Genomic DNA, 24,451 nt, shown 5'->3' on the forward strand with positions numbered 1-24,451 from the left:
CTTTAGTCAATTGACTTAACTCTGCTCCTTGGTCTTGATCTCGTTATTGGGAGCAGATTGCCTGTTGATCCTCTTATTGCATACCTTTATCAGTTTGCTCTGATCCAAGGAGAACAGTACCAATTTTTTCATTTTTACCTCAACCCCAGAACCCTCTAGTTAATCTCCAGCAGTGTATCTCACCTTAGGAAGTGTGTGAATCAAAATGGTTCAAGAGTTTTCGGTGCCCATTGGATGTCTGAAGTCCAACAGAAGAACCAATTTTGATTGTAGTCACATTTTTTTTTTTTTTTTAAGGGGGCAGATGTACACAGATGGACTTACATTTCTGGGGGATATAGGGCAATGAAACATTTTGTGAGATGGTTTTTAAAAAATGGATTCATCTTTGTAAAGAATTTCCAAGCGACACAAGAACCAATGATTAGAATTATTTCCCAGAATCACAGCTAATTATTAAACAAATATTATACCTTAATCAATTTTACACATACAAGGGCTGCAATGCTGAGTTTATGAAAAGGTTTATAATTGAAGACAAAATGCAAAGTTTTGCATCATTAACATTGCACTTTACTATCAGTGAAACAATACATGAACATTTACTAATATACATACCATTATAAGCAGCCATAGTAGTACATATACAATCAGGTTTGTTGTGGGGTTGAAACTGAATAAATCTCATGTTATTACGATGTCAGTTCATATTTTGCAACCAAAAACATTAACATTTAAATAAGTTTGTACAGTTTTAAAAGTCAGATTCAAGTTTAGTGCGTGTTTTCACATTTAAAAGACCGGTGTTGAAAGTTTCTGTTGGCTGCTGCTTCCACTGTTGCCGCCCTGTTACACAACATCCACATGCAAATACACCACTTCATCTCATTAAACAATTTAAACATTCAGTTCCAAAACACTACTTAGGCCACCATAACAGGATTAATGATAACGTTCCTTTGACAAAAAAGGCTTCATTCTGGCATGAAAATATACCCATTTTGCGTGTGTGTAGCTGTCGCCCACGGTTTCAAGTTGTGAACACAAGCGTGTTTAGGATGCGCCATGCGGCCAGTCTCCTCTGTTGTAGCCTGGCATCTTTTTTCACTTCTCTTCATCGTGTAAAAACTGCAGATTACAAGCCTTTCTTCCCAGCCTGTTTCTAATTAAACCTTAGCAATCCATCGCCACCGAGTGATACGGACAGCTGAACAGAAACCCTACTCTGCCCAGCAAAGTATTGGGATAAACCAGAGTCCAATTTTGTTTTCAGTTCCGTTTATTTTTTGCTCCATCATTTTTTTTTTTTAAACAAAACTCGTTTGTTTTTCTGAGAGATTCAATAGTGTCTAGCGATGCATCAGGAAAATGACGCCTTTAAAAAAAAATCAAAGATGAATACCCAAACTAAAATGTAAAAACATAAATTGAATTGTGCAACATAAGCAAGTGTGGAGCAGTTTGCCTTTGCTCTGGGTTACCAGTGTTTACAATGGTTGCATGAAAAATGGCAACAAAAATTAGACAGTGATCGATTTTCAATTAAAAAAAAATTCTTGGGCAGATACAAGTGCACAAGGTATAGCACTGCAAAGTCAAGGTGTATTTACACTTTACGTATCTGATAATACTCAAGCCCATGTCTACACAGTACTTGTTTGAAGGAGCAAAGAAAATAATAGCAGCCTGCTAAAAAAGAACCCTCAAGTAACCGACCCACACAGTTGCTTATTAGTCTTGTGTAGTTACTCAAATCATTCTCCCAGAGATTTTGACTGCTGAAACTCGAGCTGAATGCTGATTAAATCTGGAAGTCGCGAATCATGATGTTTTGCGAGAGGTTTGCTTGAACCCAGCTGTAAATGCACCTTGAAGGCAACCAATGCTACCCTACAGTTTACACTAAAGAGGCCATTTTAAAATATCAAATTTCAATGTCAGAGCTACCAAGTTCTTGATTAACAGCAACCACTACAGATTTCAAAATATTCTGTGACAGGCTAAAACTGGACCAGGTGCAATGAACACAATTCTCATCAGCGATTTAAAAGTGCAAGATGAAAAGAAGTCTTGAACTATCAAGTACTTGTGGAAATGTAGAACTGTTTGTGCGCATTTCAATTCAGTATTTGCAGGGAAACGCTGGCATATAAAAAAAATGTTAGGTTGCATTAAAGTTTGGTGCCCGGTCCCGATTTGGTCTGGCGTTCCACATAGAACAAGATGTAGGCCTTGGCCTTCACTACAGTTTCTTCTTCAGTCAATGTAACAGTACTGTCATTGAAGTGGAACCAGCGGCCTTCGTGGGTTGCATACGCAGTGTAATGACCGGAGCCAACTCTGAGAGGGGAAAGGAAAATGTCATTATAGCTCCACTTACAATACATTGATGGCTAGTCCAATTTACTCACAGTAAAATGATACCATTTAAGGTTTTTGTACAAAATTAATACAAGGTTTACAATGTACTACTTGAAATAAATGGTTAAGATACTAGATACTAGATGCAAGATACATTTATTTGTCACATGTACCAGATGGCACAGTGAAATGTGATTACCATACAATCAAAAATAAAGAACACATAATAAGAGTTCAACATAAAACATCCCCACAGCAGAATCACATTTTCCCACTGTGAGGGAAGGCACCAAAGTCAGTCCTCTTCCTCTAATGTTCCCCAAAGTTCACCAGTGGTCGGGGCTGGAAAGAACTGCAGATGCTGGAAAATCGAAGGTAGACAAAATTGCTGGAGAAACTCAGCGGGTGCGGCAGCATCTATGGAGCGAAGGAAATAGGCAACGTTTCGTCCCGAAACGTTGCCTATTTCCTTCGCTCCATAGATGCTGCCGCACCCGCTGAGTTTCTCCAGCAATTTTGTCTACCTTTGAAATAAATGGGTTGGCTATGAACCAATTATAATCCAGAGTAAATGTAGTTTGAATGCTCTTTCACTATAGCCCATGTAACACTAAATAACACAGCACAACAACAAAGTGCTGGACACATTCAGCAGGTTGTGCATGGGGAATGAGAAAGTTGACGTATCAGGATACAAGCCCTTCATCAGAACTGGGAATGTGAGTAAAGGTTGCAGCTAGTGTGCTTCCCCAATGGCCCACCCGCTCCGCACCTTAAATCTAGCCTTTACTCCTGTTCCAAGCTCCGATAAAGGGTTTTCAACCTGAAAGGTGAGTTCTGTTCCTCTTCCCCACAGTGCTGCCCAACCTGTCAAGTGTCTACACCAACTTCTGCCTTTATTTCAGACTTCTGGCACTTGCAGATGTACGATTTTAAACAAGATGGTATTTTTAATATACTGAAGCATCCAACGGAATTTTTATAGAGCAGGCAAAATTAACTGGGCCACACAAGGAGACCCGCTGGCAGATGGTCAAAATCTTCATCGAAATAGGTTTCCTTAATATTCTATTGAGGATAGGAGGGTTAGAGATGGAATTAGTGCTGAGAGTCTTGGGTAGTAGCAGACACAGTCAATGGTGGAAGAAGTGAAATCGGAGATGTTAGCCAGGCCTTAACTGGAGTACTACGCTGAAATCAATTATAGATCCAAGGATGGCAAGGCTGGAAAGGGGAGAATTTTAAAATCTACTTCCTAATGAGGAGCCTATCTAAGTCAAGGATGACACGGGAATGTTCACAACCCGCAGAAGATAGAACAATGGAAATAGAACAAAGGATGAGAGGACTTTAGTTTTGAGGAGAGTGGGCCTATTATCCTTGGAGCAAAGGAGCCCTATTTGAGGATCATAAGCAATGACTGCTAGACAGCCAGAATCTCTTTTCCCCAGTGTAGGATTATAGTGTAGAGGGCAATAGTATACGGTGAGAGGAAGGAGCTTCAAAGGGATCCAAGGGGTTGTTTTCTTTATGCACAAAGTAGTTGACATCTGGAATGCAGTGCCAGAGGTGGAAGATATAATCACTGCATTTAAGAAGCATTTAGACAGATACTCTCACAGACAAAAGAGAGTTACATTTAGCTCTTAGGGCTAAAGGAATGATGGGAGACAAAGCAGGAACGGGGTACTGATTTTAGATGATCAGCCATGATCATATTGAATGTCGCTGCTGGCTCGAAGGGCCGAATGGCCTGCTCCTGCACCTATTTTTCCACGTTTCTAAGGCAAAGAATATGGTCGTAGTGAGGGCAAATGGATGGGCAAAAAGGGCATATGGTGGGCCGAAGGAGTGACTCCAGTGCTGCACAACACAATGTCAATTGTTTGCCACTTTGACTTCAGTTGCATACTTCATTTCACAGCAACCCTGACACAAAATGCCCTGCAATTCCTCCAGTCACATGTCAAATCCAACCACTCTTCTGGAGCCTGGGGAATAGAGACTGAGGAATAGAGGGGGGAGCTGCTGAATAGAGACTGACGACTCCCAGTCTCAGGAGGGTGAACTCGAACACTCAATACAGTCCCCGAGCACATGCCGCTGGCTTCCAGAAGATAAATACATCCCCATAAAACTCACCTTGCACTCTCCATTCCTTAGAGGAAAACCCTAGCTGTCCACACTTTATTTGGGATATAGACCTGTGGCCTAATACCAGCATCCTGGTACATGCCCTCATCCATTGTCCAAGGACACACATTTTCTATTCCCCAAAATAATTTCCAGCATCAATACACTTATTATTTGGTATTTTCTGCACTTTGTTTAGATCATTATATCTGGATCATTTCCACCATGTCAGTGCACAATCAATAAGCTAAGGAACTGCACCACAAGCAGGTAAGTGGTGGAATTTGCTTAATTTAGTCTGCAAGTTTAAGCTAAATTGCATTTCTATTAAGTGGAAAATATTTAACACCATCCTGTAGGTACCGTATTTCTCGGCAATGGAGACGCTATTTTTTTACCCTAATATAGGTCCCGAAAATTTACCTGCGTCTTGGAGATCGAAGGTTAGGTTGTCAGCTAAGAAAGATAGATTTGGCTCGCCCTCAGTAACAATGTTGCTGTACTGAGAGATAGCCAAGTCTATCCCCCATTGCTGGCAGCTGATTGACATTCTCTGGCTGGGTGGCTAGGCTGATGACGACATTCTACCAGGACTCGGGTACGGTTCCCAAGGCAGGAAGACGGAGCAGCTTTTCGCCGGGGCAGTAGCCATCCTCTGGAGTTGAGTTGGCCAAGCAATGACACTCTCGTAGCGACTGCTCCACGGAACCTGCCACGCCTTCGACCCGAACTGTGTGACGTGGAAAGCAGTTGTAAAAGGACAGCGCCGCTGGAAGGGGGGGGGGGGGGGGGGGGGGGGAAAGAGTTCCTTTCCACAGCGTGTGGAGAGTCTGGTCCTGGTCAGCAAGGCCTGGCTGCACAAAGTAGCAAACTTGGCAGGAGCGTTGAGAAGGAGGGGGCCGGGGATCATGCCAGCAACTCACTCAGTAGCTCGGGTGTCTGTGAGCAGCCGCCGGGACCAGACAGCTGTACCGGCCGCCACCGCAGCACCTTCTGCTGGCCCGCTCGCCAGTCAGCCACGGTGTCCTTCGGCACAGGCACAACCGGTCAGTGGAGGTGGTGGTCACTGGGTAGCTACTGGGCGGAAGGCTGGCTGCTCCGGCCCGGGCTCTCTCTCTCCCCGTTACGTGATCTCCCAGAGCCAGGGTCCCCGTCCCTCACACCTGAACCGCACAGTGCATTGTGGGACAGGTGAACATGGAGGCTCCCCGGTCCCCATTGACCCAAACACTTGATCCTGTCCCGACAGCCCCTTTTTCTCAAAATTTAGCAACTCAAAACTGGGGGTGAGTCTTCGACGCAGGTGCGTCTTCTTGGCCGGGAAATACAGTAGGTCTTTACACTATGCATTATTATTTGTGGGAACCTGCATTGTTTGTAGCTCATGGAAACAACTTCATTAAACATATTAACTGCCTGATGTGTGATGACAGGTTGTATCTGGCCCTGCTCCATATGTTCTATAAATGACTCCAAATTATTACCAGTCAGGGGCTCTATCCAAGGGCTATCATTATAGTCAAGCACATTGGTTCTCAACTTGCCTCAAGTCTATCCTACCATACCTCTGTGTCATGGGCTACCGTAACCATTCCCATGGACATAACATGCATCTCTAGTCCTCAGTCACATTATTTCAAATCTAAACAGTTGAACGTTGCCCAATCTTTCCTCATTTGTCGGGTATAAGGTTCTTGATTCATCTGCATTGGCCATGCCCGAGGTTTGAACATTTCTCTGGTCTCGGTGACCAGAACCACACACAGTAGCCAAGAAGCCACTGATCAAAGGTCTACAGCTTAAGCAGCATAAAACCTACCTTGTACTCCCACTGATCTAGAAATAAAACACAACACTGCATTTGTTTTGCTAATCTATACTCCACAGAGGATACGGTCGGGAAACATTGGAAGATCTCTTTCCAGATTGTCTTTAAACTTGTCAGATATCATAATACATTATATCCAACGAGCAGCATCTTTCTCCAACTTCCAACATTAATTTCTAATTTTCTTTAACGATAACGCTCTTTTAAAGTTATTTGCTGATTTATTGCACTCCAGTACAACCAAGAGCCAATCAAAGAACCTTGTCCTTTGATTGTCCGATTCCAAGCATTAATTTCTCAATCTTAACTAGTGGTAGCAACAAACGATTCTTTAAATTAAACATCACTCAACGGAGTGGCAATTTCAACTGAAAGCAACCAATTTAGTCTCGTCACAAATCAGGGTCTAAAGATGCTGTCCATTGGGTTTTCAAGATGATCTCAGATTACTCAAGGTAAGCAGTAAGTGACTAATTCATTACCCAGCTTTGAGCAGTTTTAAGGGTCTGAATTTCCCCATTCTTTTTGGTCTCACCACCTTCATGAATCATTTGCAGTTTACCTCCTGATGTAAAGAGCGGGTCACCATGCTCCTCCATAACTCTAACACCTGCTGTGAACTGGCCAGCATGTCAACACATTAGTCCTGGGGCAGATAGAGGAAGCCAAGTGGTCATCAGTTTTGCAGCAACAACAGGGAATTTGGTTTCACTCTTATAAATCCATTTCTGACAGACCTGTTAATGCGGAGGTGCAAAATGAACATTGCTACCTCAATCCCAGAGCCAGTGGCTTGCAGGATTGCCAGCTAGTACAAGACTACTAGTCAGTGTAGGATTTTTAATGAAAGCAAAATAAAACAACCTATTGCACGTCACATCACAAGAGGAAATGACTAAGGTCACTCATTTTGTCATGTACGTACTTGTTTATGCTGGCATACATCCATAAACACAATCTAGTTTTTATATATAAAAACATCTGGTCCGAATACAAAATACATAGCAATTTTGAGTATTTCTAATTTTACAATAATCATAAACGGCATTTTATTTGAAAGGTTTTTGAATAAGCTGTTTGAAATGACTAACAATCACGTGGAGGATCAGAATGTAGAAACAAAGAACTTGCAGGTGCTGGTTTAATGAAGGAGGACACAAAGTGCTGGAGTAATGTAGCGGGTCAGGCAGCATCCATGTTCTCCAGGGATGCTGCCTAACCCGCCGAGTTGCTCAAGCACTTTGTGTCCTTTTATGTGCAGGATCAGGACAAGTTAGAAAGTGTAATTTTAACACTGCTGATGTTAGCCCAGTTCCGATGCATATGATCAGAGGGATTCATAGAACAGAGAATAGTACAGCACTGGAACAGGCCCATTGGCCACAGTGTCCATGCTAAACATGATGCTGTTGAACTAATCTCCTCTACCTGAATGTCATCCATATCCCTCCATTCCCTGCATATCCATGTGTCTATCTAGGCCTTTTAAATGTCATTATTGTATCGATTCCACAAACAACCCAGGCAAACACGTTTTAAGCACCCACCTTTTTGAACTTGTCCCGCACACTTCTTTTAAACTTTACCCCTTTCACCATAAAATGTGCTTTAATCTTTGACATTTCCACGCCTGGAAAAAGCTCCTGACTGTCTACTGTATCTCTGCCTCTCATAGATACCAGAGGCCATTCTAGTTATTAGTTTCATCAAGCGGAGCCTGACAGTATATTTATGAATCGGTGCAAATATGCTTTCATTTGGTTAGTGCTCACTATGTAAACCAAATTAAAAATCTGGTATTTAAGAAGGAACTGCAGATGCTGGAAAATCGAAGGTACACAAAAAAGCTGGAGAAACTCAGCGGGTGCAGCAGCATCTATGGAGCGAAGGAAATAGGCAACGTTTCGGGACGAAACCCTTCCGGGTTTCGGCCCGAAACGTTGCCTATTTCCTTCAGAGCTTCGGCCCGAAACGTTGCCTATTTCCTTCGCTCCATGGGTGCTGCTGCACCCGCTGAGTTTCTCCAGCTTTTTTGTGTACCTAAAAATCTGGTAACAAGTTTAGAACCCAGTTGAGACCTCGGTACTGTAGTCATATTATTTAGTCCCCCAATCATTCACAGCACTGCCCCCCAAAACATAGCGTGTCAGTTAGTTACACTGGTCTATAATGCAACTGCTTTGTGGCAGAGAATCAAAAGCAAGTGCTCACCCTGAACCATGATGCACCACCACTGCTGCCAGGTCGTACAGACAGCACTCAGGACCACTGTTCTCAGGCTGCAAAAAGGGGGGGAAAAAGGATCAGATGTTCAATAAACACATCAAACTCACACTTTAAATGGAGACATAAGAAATAGCAGATGCTGGAAAAACTCAGCGGCAGGCAGTATTGGTGGAGGGAATTGACAGATGACATTGCAGGTCAGGACCTTTCTTCATACTCAATTCAGTCTGAAGAAGGATACGGAGCCAAAAATGTCACCCATCCACTATGTTCCCCCCCCCCCCCCCCCCCCCCCCCCCCAGCAGCATGTCTTGCCAAAGCATCCACCCAGCAGTTTTTAAACCAACCACCAGGTTGGTTGCTGTTTCTTACCAAGGAACTTGTTATCAAGAGAAGTCATCAGTGGAAGCAATGAAATACTCAGTTACAGATCAATGACATTATTCAAGCTTCACAACAGAACTCAGCAAGATAGATTGGGACTTCAGTAAGTTTGCTGCATTGTTGAGATATTGCTTAAAGGATTAAGTAGTTCCATAAATGTCCTGGCCAATATTATTCCGTTTGTAGTTTGTCTTAGTTTTAGTGATACAGCATAGAAACAGACTCTTCAACCCACGCTGACCATCGATCACCCGTTCACACTAGTTCTATGTTATCCCACTTTCACATGCATTCCCTACAGGCTAGGGACAATTTTTGCAGAGACTGATTAACGTACAAACCTGCACGTCTTTGGGACGCGGGAGGAAACCGGAAGACCCAGAGGAAACCCACGTGGTCACAAGGCGAACATGCAAACTCGACACAGACAGCACCCGAGGTCAGGATTGAACTCGGGTCTCTGGCACTGCAAAACAGCAGCTCTACCCGCTGCACCGCCCTATCTGTGCTGTCAGTTACCAACATATTTGCCTCCATCATAAACATCATCTTGCAATTTTTCATACAGCAAGGATATTCAAATCGCAAAAATTGCTGCCGCACTACATTGAAAAGTCTTGGTCAGACACAGGACCACATGGTATAACTGGAGAAGAGGTACAGCAGCTCGGGTGCTGCACTTTAATTAGCCCACGGTTTCTAAACCCAGGCAAACAGCATTACAAGGATTAAAGCATCTAGCGATTCATTGCAAGGTGGAACCTTACAGTACTGCACCATATGCTGTGGAGTTGGGGGCGGGGGTTTAAAGGTTCACACCAAGTACCAGTTTCCCATCCCATCCATAATCAGATCCATTAGTTTTCTCCAGACTGGAAACTAACCAATTAGTTTGTTGTGCTCACCACACAGCATTTATTGATACATTCATAAATCTGTCGATGGGCTCCTGTCATTATGAAAATTCAACAGATGCAATGCAGCGATATCGAAGTTAACGGTTAAATAGATTCGAAGAGCTTTGGACCAATGTTGAAATTAGTACAAGATTAAAATCCATAAACACTTAATTACGTAACAAATTTCCACAGTACCTACAACTTATTATTCAAGTTTTTGGTTAAGAAGGAACCGGAAAATCGAAGGTAGACAAAAATGCTGGAGAAATTCAGTGGGAGAGGCAGCATCTTAAGGGTCTCGACCCAAAACATCACTTTTTTCCTTCACTCCATAGATACTGCCACACACACCGAGTTTCGTCAGCATTTATGTCTGCCACTTATTATTCAAGCATCATTTGAATTGTGCAAACAAAGCAACGGAGAGAGTGATCCATGATGATCAGTGCAGGCAGTTGCCGGGTAACTTGGCAAGTGGAACGTGTGGCAGCCTGGCAACGTCACAAGGCAGCCTTCAGTCTCCTCGTAAGCACAAAGACGTACTTTTGATAAACCAACGAAAATTGATTGGTACACGTTAAACTTTTCTTCTCATTTACGATACAAGAAATTACACATTCTAGGCTGATGAACAAATATGAAGCAAGTAGTATGATTAATGCCCCTGTCCCACTTAGGAAACCTGAACGGAAACCACTGGAGACTTTGCGCCCCACCCAAGGTTTCCGTGCGGTTCCCGGAGGTTTTTGGTCAGTCTCCCTGCCTGCTTCCACTACTTGCAACCTCTGGCAACCACCCGCAACCTCCGGGAAACGCACGGAAACCTTGGGTGGGGCACAAAGTCTCCAGTGGTTTCCATTCAGGTTTCCCAAGTGGGACAGGGGCATTATGCTTTAATGGGGGCAAGAACATGAATTCAATTAAAGACAACAAAACACCTCAAAACTAAGGTTGCTGTACTTTAAAAACTCTTCCATTAGATTCAGCGAGTTACTGTAATTATAAAGAATGGTAGATTTCAACTTTCCACGCATTACAGATAATGCTCACTAGCCAATGGCACAAAAAAATTCAACTGAGGTAAACGTTCTCATCTTCCATCATTTGAGAAGGGATTATACAGAGACATTTCAAAACACACAGATCTGACAGCTTGACCATCAGACCTTGCTTTATTTTTAAAGTACACGCAGGGAACCACAGATGGTGGAATCTTTGAGCAAAACACAACGTGCTGGAGGAGCTCAGCTGGTCAGGCAGAGTCTGAGGAGGGAATGGAGATGCAAGGATTCTTCAGAAGAAAGGTCCTGACGTGAAACATCATCTGCCCATCCCCAGCACACATGCTACATTACTTCAGCACTTGTGTTTTGCTTTCCTTTAAGATCAGTAAACAAACCCACTAAAATATGGAGTGAATTATTGACTGAAGTTTCAGAGATGCTATTTGGGGATTATTCTGGGAAACGTGTATCACTAACTGATTTCCCAAGGCGCATTCCTCACCCTGCCTTTCTAATCTATTCCACTTTTGCCTGCATGTGAAGACTGGCTGATCACATGCCCACACTCACAACCTTTGCCACTTCTCACCCAACTAAATATTGCCAATCACCGCATCCTTGGCTTAGTTTAGTGGTTAGGATGTACAACGGCCACCGCTGTTCATTCTCAAGACAATTGGTGAGCATCCTTTGGGGTTACTCCTGCATTTCATTTTCAATTCTTAGTGTTGAAGTTTTAATGAAGATTGGTTCAAAGTTGCCAGCTCATTGCTTTGAAGGGGAATGGTACATATCGGGTTTGACACTGAGAAGCATACAGCCTGTAAAAAGTATGTATTTTCTCTAGAATACAGACTCCAAATAAGACAGCAAAAAGTCCTGTGTAAAAATTGTGCACAAAGGGGGAATATATTAGATGGTATAGTATCAAAATCTCAGGGAAAGCACATAAACAAGCATGTATGGAATTTATCCCTGTGCTCAAGACATGTGCCATTTGTATATTATTATATTACTAATGCTTGCAGATTAGTTTATTATGCTGATATATACGACACTAATCTGAAATATACCCCTGATAATACATTTCGAAAGAGGTTCTCGTATTCAATTGCCAAACCAGCACCAATGCCATTTCTAGTGTTTTTTCAAGATTTCATGCAACTCTTCCTCCCCTACATTGAGGGCCCCAGCAAACAAAACATTCAAACTATGTAGAAAGGGTAATGAAACAGCACAAACTCTCAAGCTGCAAACACTTACACAGGGGTCTTATTCAATGACAAGATGTATTCTCGGGAAGCTGAGCCTTCATACACAGGTCAAGTTTCCCAGAGGCTGCCGGGTGGAGCACCTGGCATAAACCCCCTGCCCTCCGCACTGCTCCAGCAATGAAACTTCCCAAGGTTCGGTGTGGAGAGGCTGCCTAATGAGCCTGCTGATGAGAAATTCTACTGAGTTTTTACACTGAGCAACCAAACAGAACTGAAGAGACAGCAGTTTCGAGCACATCCAAACAAAGTAGTGATGAGGAGCACAGTGGGATCGGCATGGTCTGTCATCACAGGGCAGTTTCAGGTGCCCCAAAGATGCTAACACCCCCAAACCTCATACTTCAGCAGCACAGTGGTACTGCTGGTAGAGCTGCTGCCTCAGTGCTAGAGACCCAGGTACGACCCTGACCTTGGGTGCTGCTGCCTGCGTGGAGTTTGCACGTCCTCCTTGTGTCATAGAAACATAGAAAATAGGTGCAGGAGGAGGCCATTTGACCCTTTGAGCCAGCACCACCATTCATTGTGATCTTGGCTGATCATCCACAATCAGTAACCCGTGCCTGCCTTCTCACCATATCCCTTGATTCCGCTAGCCCCAAGAGCTCTATCTAACTCCACATGGGTGTTCCGGTTTCGTCTGAGTGTTGGGAATGGGGGATAACATAGAACTAGTGTGAATGGGTGATTGATGGCTGACATGGACTCATAGAAACATAGAAACATAGAAATTAGGTGCAGGAGTAGGCCATTCGGCCCTTCGAGCCTGCACCGCCATTCAATATGATCATGGCTGATCATCCAACTCAGTATCCCGTACCTGCCTTCTCTCCATACCCTCTGATCCCCTTAGCCACAAGGGCCACATCTAACTCCCTCTTAAATATAGCCAATGAACTGGCCTCGACTACCCTCTGTGGCAGGGAGTTCCAGAGATTCACCACTCTCTGTGTGAAAAAAGTTCTTCTCATCTCGGTTTTAAAGGATTTCCCCCTTATCCTTAAGCTGTGACCCCTTGTCCTGGACTTCCCCAACATCGGGAGCAATCTTCCTGCATCTAGCCTGTCCAACCCCTTAAGAATTTTGTAAGTTTCTATAAGATCCCCTCTCAATCTCCTAAATTCTAGAGAGTATAAACCAAGTCTATCCAGTCTTTCTTCATAAGACAGTCCTGACATCCCAGGAATCAGTCTGGTGAACCTTCTCTGCACTCCCTCTATGGCAATAATGTCCTTCCTCAGATTTGGAGACCAAAACTGTATGCAATACTCCAGGTGTGGTCTCACCAAGACCCTGTACAACTGCAGTAGAACCTCCCTGCTCCTATACTCAAATCCTTTTGCTATGAAAGCTAACATACCATTCGCTTTCTTCACTGCCTGCTGCACCTGCATGCCCACTTTCAATGACTGGTGTACCATGACACCCAGGTCTCGCTGCATCTCCCCTTTTCCTAGTCGGCCACCATTTAGATAATAGTCTGCTTTCCTGTTTTTGCCACCAAAATGGATAACCTCACATTTATCCACATTATACTGCATCTGCCAAACATTTGCCCACTCACCCAGCCTTTCCAAGTCACCTTGCAGTCTCCTAGCATCCTCCTCACAGCTAACACTGCCCCCCAGCTTAGTGTCATCCGCAAACTTGGAGATATTGCCTTCAATTCCCTCATCCAGATCATTAATATATATTGTAAATAGCTGGGGTCCCAGCACTGAGCCTTGCGGTACCCCACTAGTCACTGCCTGCCATTGTGAAAAGGACCCGTTTACTCCTACTCTTTGCTTCCTGTTTGCCAGCCAGTTCTCTATCCACATCAATACTGAACCCCCAATGCCGTGTGCTTTAAGTTTGTAAACTAATCTCTTATGTGGGACCTTGTCGAAAGCCTTCTGGAAGTGCAGATACACCACATCCACTGGTTCTCCCCTATCCACGGGCTGAAGGGCCTGTTTCCATGCTGTATCTTTCTATTAATTCAATCAATCAATGTTAAGTAGTTGCATCACCAGCCCTACCCCAGCCAATATCTCCACACCAAGCCAAGGGAGATTCATTTCTCGGAGAATATCAGGGTTCACACGGGTTCCCAGTACAGCAGTGCGAAACCAGGGGTGTCTGTTTAAACCACACACTAGCATTTACTCATGCTCCATCTGTAGGACCAGGATCTCCACCTAGAACCACTGCTCTAAATAGTGGATCGAGCTAAACAGGGTACCAGCACAATGAAAATAACCAGAGATAAGGAAACTGTGTGAGCCATCCACAAAATACATGCCTGATCTACACCAATAACATATCACAAACACATTGCTTATACTATCAAAATCTTACTTTTACCCAAGTATGCTTTGCAACATACGAGGAATTTGATTTGCCAAACAGTAATACATTTTAACATAGACATCCACCACAGTGACTCCTCCACATTACTCACTGTGATGGAAGGCGAAAAAAAGTTCAAATCTCTTCCCTTCTTTGTTCTCCCGCAGTCAGGGGCCTCGAGCCCTCCGTTGACGGGACGCTCTTGGCTCCCGTAGCTGGTGGTCGGGCCCTACACTTCAGGGCAATCAAGCTCCTGCATTGGGGGGGGGGGGGGTGTCAGCTCCCCGCGCCGGGCGATCGACCCACTTCAGCTTCCCGACATCGGTCTCTACCCTAGATCGCGAGCTCCTCGAAATCCATTGGAGCGTTGATCCCAGGCAAGGGATCGGCTCCGATGGCAAGTCCACGTCCCCACGGTGGAATATAAGTCAGTCCCGAGCAAGGCCACCAGCTCCATGATGTTAGGCTGCAGAGCGACCGGAGATACGATCCGGAAAACAATCGAATCTCTGGCAAGGTAAGAGATTGAAAAAAAGTTTCCCCCGACCCCCTCCCCCACATAAAACATACCAGAGAACATTAACATTAACTTTTAATAAAAGTAATTAAAATAACAAAAAAGACAAGACAGACAGACCCGTTGGGGTGGCTGCCATCGCTGACGGCGCCCCCTGGTGGTGGCGGGACAAGACAGGCAAAGGCAGCAGGGGTATAGACACAAAAAGCTGGAGTAACTTTAGCGGGACAGGCTGGAGAGAAGGAATGGCTGACGTTTCAGGTCGAGACCCTTCTTCAATGGTCTTTTATTGTCACAAGTACCAATTAAGGTACAGTGATATGCAAATTACCATACAGCCATATGGAAAAAAAGCAACAAGACACCCAACTACATAAAAGTTAACAAACATCCACCACAGCGGATTCCCCACATTCCTCACTGTGATAGAAGGCAAAAAAAGTCCACTCTTCTTCCTCTTTATTCTCCCGCGGTCGGGGCAGTCGAACCATCTGTTGGGGTGGTCGAAGTTCCCGCAGCTGGCGATCGAAGTTCCAGCGGCTTGGAGTTCCCGAAGTCGGTCTCTGACTAGAGACCACGAGCTCCACGATGTTAAAGCCAGCAAGCACATGGTTGGAACTCAGAGGTCGATCCCTGGCAAAGGGACCGCAGGCCCCACGGTTAAGGTCCCATAGGCCCCACAGTGGAGCTCAAAAGTCGGTCTCCAGCAAAGGCCGCCAACTCCTCGATGTTAGGCCGCAGTGCGGACGGATATATGATACAGAAAAAAACGCATCTCCATTGAGGTAAGAGATTAGGAAAAGTTTCCCCCAATCTCCCACACATAAAACAAGCTAAAGAACACTAAAAATATACATTTAACAGATACGATTAAAACACAAAGGAGGAAGGGACAGACTGTTGGTGAGGCAGGTATTGGTGATGCTACCCAGTAGAAGTACTTCAGTTCAGACTTCAGAGTATAGTACATCCTGAACCACATGCTCCCCAAGCCAATACCAAGCTGACTTTGAAGTACAGCATTAAGTCTTTGTCAATGCAGTTATTCTGTAACAATCTAAATCCTTCTGAAAAACCGGCAAATAATTTGAGCGTGTTTACCTCCAATAAGAAGCACTTCATATCTAGAGCCTGCAGAGGGAACTCTACATATGTATCTATCTTGTTCCGCAGATAAGCTGTCCAATGAAATCTTTTCAGATGCAAGCATAGCACCTAATGACAAAAAAAAAAACAATAAAAAAACAGGTTTAAAAGATTAAAAACTAATTCAGTTACACAGTGTGCAAAGTTTCCTTGAAACCTCGGGCTGCAACAAGAAAAACCATAGATCATGTCATATTACAAATTTAATGCAATAAATAAATTAGAATTTCAATAAATCCACTCACTGCCGTTACGATTCAAGATTGTATATAATCTTAAATGATAAATCAATATTTAACATTGTATTTAAAAAGGTCTGAATTATGGGTTCTCCTTAGTGCAGATTGTACATAAAGAGAACCTGAAGCATATCCAATCCAGTTACAACAGCACAATGGAAATAGCCAGAGATAAGGAAACTGTGTGAGCCGTCCACAAAGTACAGTGCAGTCAAATGCCTCATCTACACCAACAGCATATTGCAACCATATAACTTGTACTATACCAAGCCAGGCAAAGGCAGCAGGAGCACAGAACATCCAAACGCACATGCTCCCCAAGTCATATGGTCATATGACAATTAGGCCATTCGGCCCATCAAGTCTACTCTGCCATTCAATCATGGGTGATCTATCTCTCCCTCCTAATCCCCGACACCCATACTAATCAAGAATCCACCCATCTCTGCCGTACAGATATCTATTGACTGCCTCCGCAGCCTTCTGTGGCAAAGAATTCCACAGATTCACCACCCTATGACTTAAGAAATTACTCATCTCCTTCCTAAAGAATCGTCCTTTAATTCTGTGGTTATGGCCTCTAGTCCTAGACTCTGCCACTAGTGGAAGTCAATACCAAGCTGACTTTGAAGTACAGCACCATCCATTGCTGTTGGGTCTAACTACCGGAATATCCTCCCCTGGAACTGCCTTCCACTCTACTTGGCCAGGAGTACCTTCGCCAGTGAATTCGCTGGGCGATTCATGGAGGCGACTCAACACGCGTGGGCAGAACTAGGGATGGACAACAAAGACAGTCAGCAATATAGAGATTCAAATAAATGAAAAAAATGGTCTTCATAACTGTGTTTGATACAGCCCGGTTCTGTCAGTTTGTCATCAACATTATTAAAACATGCAACAGTCTCGCAGAATTAAAGTCTAAATTAAGAAACAAAGAGTTCTGTAATCAGTTCATATTCTGGATTGGGCACCCCACAAACTAAAAATACATCCCAAATCATTAATAAATACAGCTAACAATCTAATAGGTAAAATACTAGAACAGGCAGACAAATGAAACGCAATGTTCTCATGCCTTTAATGAGCTACAGACTCTACATCATTTCAAAAGTAGAATTTTTTGATTTGAAAGAACAAAATTGAATTAGAAAACATGCTCCACCCAGGAAAATCTGAAGAAGAAGCTGACAAAGTTGCCATGAAAGCAGCAAACCAAAGAATTCTGGAACATTTTAGAACTCAAAAGACAACGAATTTGATAAAGTCAGAGAAGACAGAATATGGAATTTGGCTTCATCAATGAATACAGCAACTTAGTCACTTCACATCCCAAAACCAGAAAATGGTGGAAATACCAAACGGAACAGTGTTTGCGCAGGCAGAAACAGGGCATCTTTCAGGTTTTCCCGTCATCCACTTTCATTATGGTATCGGATAGGCTTTTGGATCGGCACGTGAATATGCAGGGAATGGAAGGATACAGATTGTGTGCAGGCTGATAAGAGTTAGTTTTGGCATTGTGTATAAGAAAGAACTGCAGATGCTGGTTTAAACCGAAGATAGACATAAAAAGCTGGAGTAACTCAGCGGGTCAGGCAGCAACACTGGAGAGAAGGAATGGGTGATGTTTCGGGCCGAGACCCTTCTTCAGACGTACAGAAGGTCTGAAGAAGGGTCTGGGCCCCAAACTTCACTCCAGAGATGCTGCCTGTCCCGCTGATTTACTCCAGCTTTTTATGTCAGTCTTGGCATCATGTTCAGCACATCGTGGGCCATAGGGCATGGCCTGTGCTTTATTGTTCTATGTTATATAATTGACTTGAAGTGTTAACCATTTCTCCCCATGAATGCTGGCTCTACTCAGTATTTCCAGCAGATTCTGGTTTATTTCAGTTTTACAGTATCCAGAGTTTTATTCCTTTTAAAAAGTACTAACCTTTGGCAACTTTTGAATCCAAAATTTTTTGGTGGACTTCTGTCGTTTTTTACACTTATGGCACATGTACAGCTCTGTTTCATCCAGCTCCTCCAAGTCTGTGAAACTTCGTAGGCAATCTGCAACAAAAAGTCCAGCAGATTAATATCAGCAACTTCACAAACCCCATTTGTACCTGCTTGTTTAGACGCGGAAACATAGAAAATAGGTGCAGGAGTAGGCCATTCGAGCCAGCACTGCCATTCAATATGCTATGGCTGATCATCCAAAATCAGTACCCCGTTCCGGCTTTTTCCCCATATCCCTCGATTCCCTTAGCCCTAAGTGCAGGGAGGTTCTACTGATTCCTGGGATGGCAGGACTTTCATATGAAGAAAGACTGGATAGACTCGGCTTGTACACCCTAGAATTTAGAAGATTGAGGGGGGATCTTATAGAAACTTACAAAATTCTTAAGGGGTTGGACAGGCTAGATGCAGGAAGATTATTCCCGATGTTGGGGAAGTCCAGAACTAGGGGTCACAGTTTAAGGATAAGAGGGAAGTCTTTTAGGACCGAGATGAGAAAATCATTTTTTACACAGAGAGTGGTGAATCTGTGGAATTCTCTGCCACAGAAGGTAGTTGAGGCCAGTTCATTGGCTATATTTAAGAGGGAGTTAGATGTGGCCCTTGTGGCTAAAGGGATCAGGGGGTCCCTTTATGAATCGAACTCTCACTTGGAAAAGGGCTCATCAGCCCACCCAGTCTGCACCGACCACCAAACTATTCAAACACGCCAAAGTATGTCCAAAATATTCCTCTCAATGGAATCATTAAAGTTAAACTTGAATGTAATATAGACCAAATGTTGATACATGGTGTTCTCCGTTGCAAGAATCCAATTTAGTTGAACAAAATGGGGGATAAAATTCTGCAATTGAACCAAACAAAAATCAAGCCTTACATAATTCAATGCAAAGGTATAACGTGGCGTGCTCAAAGTAAAAATATTAATGATTTAAATGTACACGAGGGCAAATTTTCATCCTATTAAAACCATGAAGTTACATTGTATTGTTGCTAAGATGCAGAACTTCCCTTTCCAAATCCATGTTCCTCATTTCTGTTGTTTACACCAGTAATAAAGAACATTTAAACCATCATCCATTGCAACAAACAGTATTCTATGTTTTGCCCCTAATGACCAAATGGAGTGTCATTTCATATTTGGGGCACAGGAGTCAGGTGTCGGAGGAAGAAACTCCTGTGGACCTTTCTAACAATGTGACCAAAGGGTTGGATATATTTAATCACTCCATAATATGCTTCACAGTAATATAGTTGACTCGCTGGGAGAAATAATATGTCCTGGAAAAGATACCCAACTTTTCTGGTTGAGATTGGGAAATGGAAACAAAGTATTTGTCTGGGCCGATTTGTGATGGTATTCACAGTTTAGTTTAGTGATACAGCACAGAAACAGGCCTTTAGGCCCATCAAGTCCACGCTGACTAGCTACCCCCGTACACTCGCACCATCCTACACACTAGGGGACATTTTTTACAATTTCACCAAGCCAATTAGCCTACATACCTGTACGTTTTTGGTGTGTGGGGGGAAACCGGAGAATCTGGGGAAAACCCACGCAGATCACACGGAGAACGTGCAAACTCCGTACAGACAGCACTAGAAGTCAGGATCAAACCCGGGTCAATGGCTGTAAGGCAGCAACTCTACCGCTGCGCCATCGTGCCGCTCAAAAATAGTCCCCCACTACTATAAATGTTGCAGTCGAGTATTCTGCATTGGGTGACATCGCAGGCATCAGCACACCCGGAGTGCAATGGGAAAGCCTTGTCCTAGGAGAACAGCCATCCTGACCTCCGATTGTCCACCGCCAGGTAAGCTGGCACACAACCTTCTACATATTGGAAAATGGGGTAAATGGTTAATTTGCAAAAAACTGCTTTCTTCGTTGCTTATTACTGAAAATATATTCTGTTCTTTGGATTGTCAGCATCATGAGAAACTAGAAATCAAAATCGACTAGTCAGCATTCCTGGAGTATCTGTGATTGTTATTACATCCAGACGTGGATGGCCCAGAATTTGCATCCCTTTTGAATGGAGGGTGGAAAACATGTCAGCAATCCGTCACGCATGCGCAGTGTTACATCAAAACCAGACGTGGTCGACAAGGATTCATTGAATCGGCAAAGGACGCACTGTTTTCCTGCACAATCAGTGGCCTTCAATAATGCAATGACTTAAATGAACACCCCAATATTTTTTGGCAGACTATTCTCAAAACTATGTTACGTCGTGCCCAATGATGTATAGTTGGATTTTCAAATGCATTACAGAATGGTCTTGTTTATGTTCAGTGGAGCTGAACAATGCCTCTGGTTCTCAAACACCGACTTTCTCTGCGGAATGCCGACAGACCTCAATTTCTGAAGCCCATGGAATTTCATTAAAGCTAATTAAACTAAAACTGATACTCAGTTCCTGTTTAATTGTTGGTTTTGCTTTCATCTTAGTTTCCAGTGATGTAAAATATTTGTTAAAACGCTTAAATTTCAGTCAGCCCGTCAGTCAGAATTCTTCACTCCAAGCCAGTTAGTGAATTCAGAAATGCTGGATGTCAAACATCACAAGCTGCGACGTACTGCAACCAATGTGGAAAAAAGGAAATCAGTACCACAGGAGACCTCTGCGGGCTGCTTTCTTCAAAGTCAATAGCACACATCAATTCACTGCTGGCCATGGAATACAGATCAACATTCTCCCTCATGAACTCAGCCAAGGCTGACTATTTATAGCAAGGTACATTTTTTAATGCCAAATAAAGAATGCACCCCCACACGGCTCTTCCTAACATCACTCTGTGGAGATACTCTTTTATTCAAATGGAGTGATGCCCGATCTCCAGCAGAAGTGACAGCTAGATTTCTGCAAGCCAGGCACCATTTTGTAGCCTACAACTGCATTTTTGCTTAATGCAATTATGAGATGCAGTACAACTGCTTTTGTCTTTCAAAATATTTGCAAAGGCTTTCCAATACACATCAAAGTGACTTCCTTACCACCAATAGGCGTTCTCAGTCCAGATAGGAAAGGCCAGAAGCCCAATAGCAGGAAACTACACAATGAGTTTCAATGATCACCTTTGTTTAATGCAGCAGAAGCCTGATACTTTGGATGCTGAGAATCAGAGTGAGTTACTGACCTTGTCACTCGACTCCAGTCACCCCATTGTAGGCAGGATGTGGAGGGTGTGCAGAGGGTGCAGAAGAGGTTTATTAGGATATAGCCTGAATTGGTATTAGCCACAAGGAGAGGTGGGACAGTCTGCGATTGTTATCTCTGGAGCACCAGACAGAATGATGAGCAACCTGACAGAACTATATTAAACTAATGAGAAGCAAAGATAGTGTTAGACAGTCAGAACCTTTTCCCCTGGGGTGAAATATCAAAGCTTTAAGGTGAGAGGGGCAAAATTTAAAGGAGATGTGTGGGCAGGGAGCTGTGAAACTCGGGAACGCAGTGCCGGGAGAGGTGGAGGAGGCAGGTAGGAGATGGGCATTCAAGAGGCTTTTGGACAGGCACATGGATAAACAGGGAAAGGATGGATATGGATCACATGCAGAGGAACTTAGTTTAACTTGTACAGCACGGAGTCTGTTGGCTGAAGGGCCTGTTTCTGAGCTGCACTGTTCCATATTCTATCTCTTCCTCGTGTTGCTCATTTATTAATTTTGTGTTGAACGGCCAGCTGCCTTTAGAGCTAACCTTCTTTTTAATGGTGCATATTCTTCAAGCTGCAAGAGTAGCTCCTGAGAACAGTGCTTACTCAGCCAGACTTACTAGCTCTCTGAATGTGACAAGTCTGAGGTGTGCAGGGTTATCACTGGTCACATCCAGAGTCCTGCCATCAGCAAGGAGAAGGATATTCATAGTGCTACCTCCGCTCATCAGCTGTTTAACGACCTGAAGATGGAACAGCAACATAATTCCAAATTGGGAACTTGGAGAGGAACATGCAGATGGTGTCGTCATGAACTGAAAGTCCTTGTACTTGTTGATGTAGAGATTGCAGCTTTGAGAGTGATGGACTAGCCTTAGTGAGCACATCTCTCACTGTGTCCTGCAAATGACACAAGGGCTTTGCAGACACAGAATATCCAATCTGTCCTGTTCACAAATGTGTCGTATTTGTGGGTGATTCAAATTAGTTTCTGGTCAATAGTGCCCCAACACATTCATAGTGGGGCATGTAGTGAAGACAACTCCTTTGAATATCAAAAGGTAGATAGTTAGAGACTCATTTATTCAAGATCTTCACTGCCTGCCATTCAAGGTGTCCATATTCAGCTTGTGTTCTGTAGCTGTAGTGAATGTTCTGCAACATCCAAACCAGTTTCCTTTATGCAAGGTGTGACCCTGGCCCTTGGAGTGTTTTCCCTTTAATTCCCATCAACATCAGTTTTACAGAATTCCTTGTTACTGCCGTCAGATTTGGCCTTGATCCCCAGCTCTGATGCTAATGCATTTTGCACAATTGGAGCACCACACAACATGGCTGACAAGCCTAGCCCATTGCCCACAAGTTATGACTATGTGGGACTATCCCCAAATTTGACACCAATCTCCCGGAGTTTCTGAGCGTGACTCTACATGGTCAACTGAGCTGGGAGCAACAGTGTAAAATCAGAATAAGATACACAAGCTGAAGTCGGGTATTTCGTTTAGAGATACAGCTCAGAAACTGGCCCTTCGGCACATCGAGTCCATGCCAACCAGCGATCGCTGCACATTAACACTATCCTCCACACACGAGGGACAATTTTACAATTATACCAAGCCTATTAACCTACAAACTTGTGCGTCTTTGGTGTGTAGGACCAAACCGGAACCCTATTCAGGTCACGGGGAGAGCGTGCAAACTCCGTACAGACAACACCCGTAATCTGGATCATACCGGGGTCTCTGGAGCTGTAAGGCAGCAACTCTACCGCTGCACCACTGTGCTGGGTGTTCAAGCAAGTTTCACTCTTGTTATAACAGACGTTCATTGTGTTGGAACTGAGCAGCTTTCTGGGCCATTTCAGAATGCATTTAAGAATCAGCTGTACACCAGGGGAGGATTGTGTGTCTGCAATTGTGCAGAATCATCTGGAGAACATTAATGAATCAATGGATTTTTATACCAATCTGGTTGCTCACCCAAAAGTCTCATCAACTCCCTTAAATATAATTACTTGTACTGCATCACTGCATCTTTATGTAATTAAAACACAAAAGAACCTTACCACGTAGAGTACAAACTGGTCCGTTGTCCTGGTTTTTGGATCGTTTGTTTCTGAACTGACTTGGGATATCTAATGAAAGATCTTGAAAGAGGGAAAAAAATCAGAAATATAATAACCTCCTATGTAGAAAACAGCTAAAATACAAACCTGCAAAATCACTCACCAAGGAACGGATCAAATTTCCGAGATTCAGTTCCACATATTAGACAGTTTACTTCATTTTGAAGTATTCCTCCAAATATGTTTGTGACAACTGTAGAAACACCATTTCTGAAAATAATCAAAACCTTATTAGCAATAGGAAAATATAATAGCCATGTTATTGCTATTAACTGCTCCATTTATAAACAGTAATAAAGACGTAGACATTTGTTAATTGGCTTGGTATAAGTGTGAATTGTCCCTAGTATGTGTAGGATTGTGTTAATGTGCGGGGATCACTGGTCGGTGCGGACTCGGTGGGCCAAAGGGCATGTTTCTGCACTGTATCTCTAAATTAACTAAAGTAATGGGTAACAGACAAACGCAGCATTTACCATTTTAAAAATGTCCATTCTTATTTAACATATAAGACAAGACTGAACCAGAGACTTACATGCAGCATTTACTGGAAGACGAGATGCTCGAGCTGTCTGGCAAAATAAATGAAGTTGTCATCCCATTGTAGCTTCGTTGAAGCTCCAAATGAAGATGGTCTAACAAGTATCTCATAAACTCATGCGCATCTTGCTGTTGATATCCTCTGCACAGAAAGATTAACAGTGTGTTGTTTGGCAAGGTAAATATATTCAGTTCCAACAAAATAATTATTTCCATTAGAAACCGCACAGACGGCTCCACTTCTTTTGCTCCATTTTATCTTATGGGTGTTGTGATGCATC

At 43.4% G+C, this 24,451-nt stretch overlaps 1 protein-coding gene and 1 non-coding gene across 5 annotated transcripts in view; both read right to left on the reverse strand.

The window, feature by feature from the left end:
* Window positions 1-507: 507 nt before the first annotated feature.
* Window positions 508-24,451, reverse strand: part of usp3 (ubiquitin specific peptidase 3) — an 87,206-nt gene continuing 63,262 nt past the window's right edge. For all 4 annotated transcript variants that reach the window (XM_033014976.1, XM_033014975.1, XM_033014978.1 and 1 more), the window contains 7 exons: window positions 24,166-24,312; window positions 23,734-23,840; window positions 23,571-23,651; window positions 18,279-18,397; window positions 16,056-16,169; window positions 8,534-8,601; window positions 508-2,340 (listed from right to left, as the gene is read on the reverse strand). In XM_033014976.1, the coding sequence (XP_032870867.1) occupies window positions 2,172-2,340; window positions 8,534-8,601; window positions 16,056-16,169; window positions 18,279-18,397; window positions 23,571-23,651; window positions 23,734-23,840; window positions 24,166-24,312 (805 nt within the window). In that variant the 3' untranslated portion in view covers window positions 508-2,171. The remainder of the gene's footprint in view (window positions 2,341-8,533; window positions 8,602-16,055; window positions 16,170-18,278; window positions 18,398-23,570; window positions 23,652-23,733; window positions 23,841-24,165; window positions 24,313-24,451) is intronic.
* Window positions 20,006-20,168, reverse strand: LOC116968364. Its single transcript, XR_004410457.1, has one exon. It is a non-coding gene; the product is annotated as a U1 spliceosomal RNA (small nuclear RNA).

The sequence above is a fragment of the Amblyraja radiata genome, chromosome X (assembly GCF_010909765.2).
Source record: "Amblyraja radiata isolate CabotCenter1 chromosome X, sAmbRad1.1.pri, whole genome shotgun sequence".
NCBI lineage: Eukaryota > Metazoa > Chordata > Chondrichthyes > Rajiformes > Rajidae > Amblyraja > Amblyraja radiata.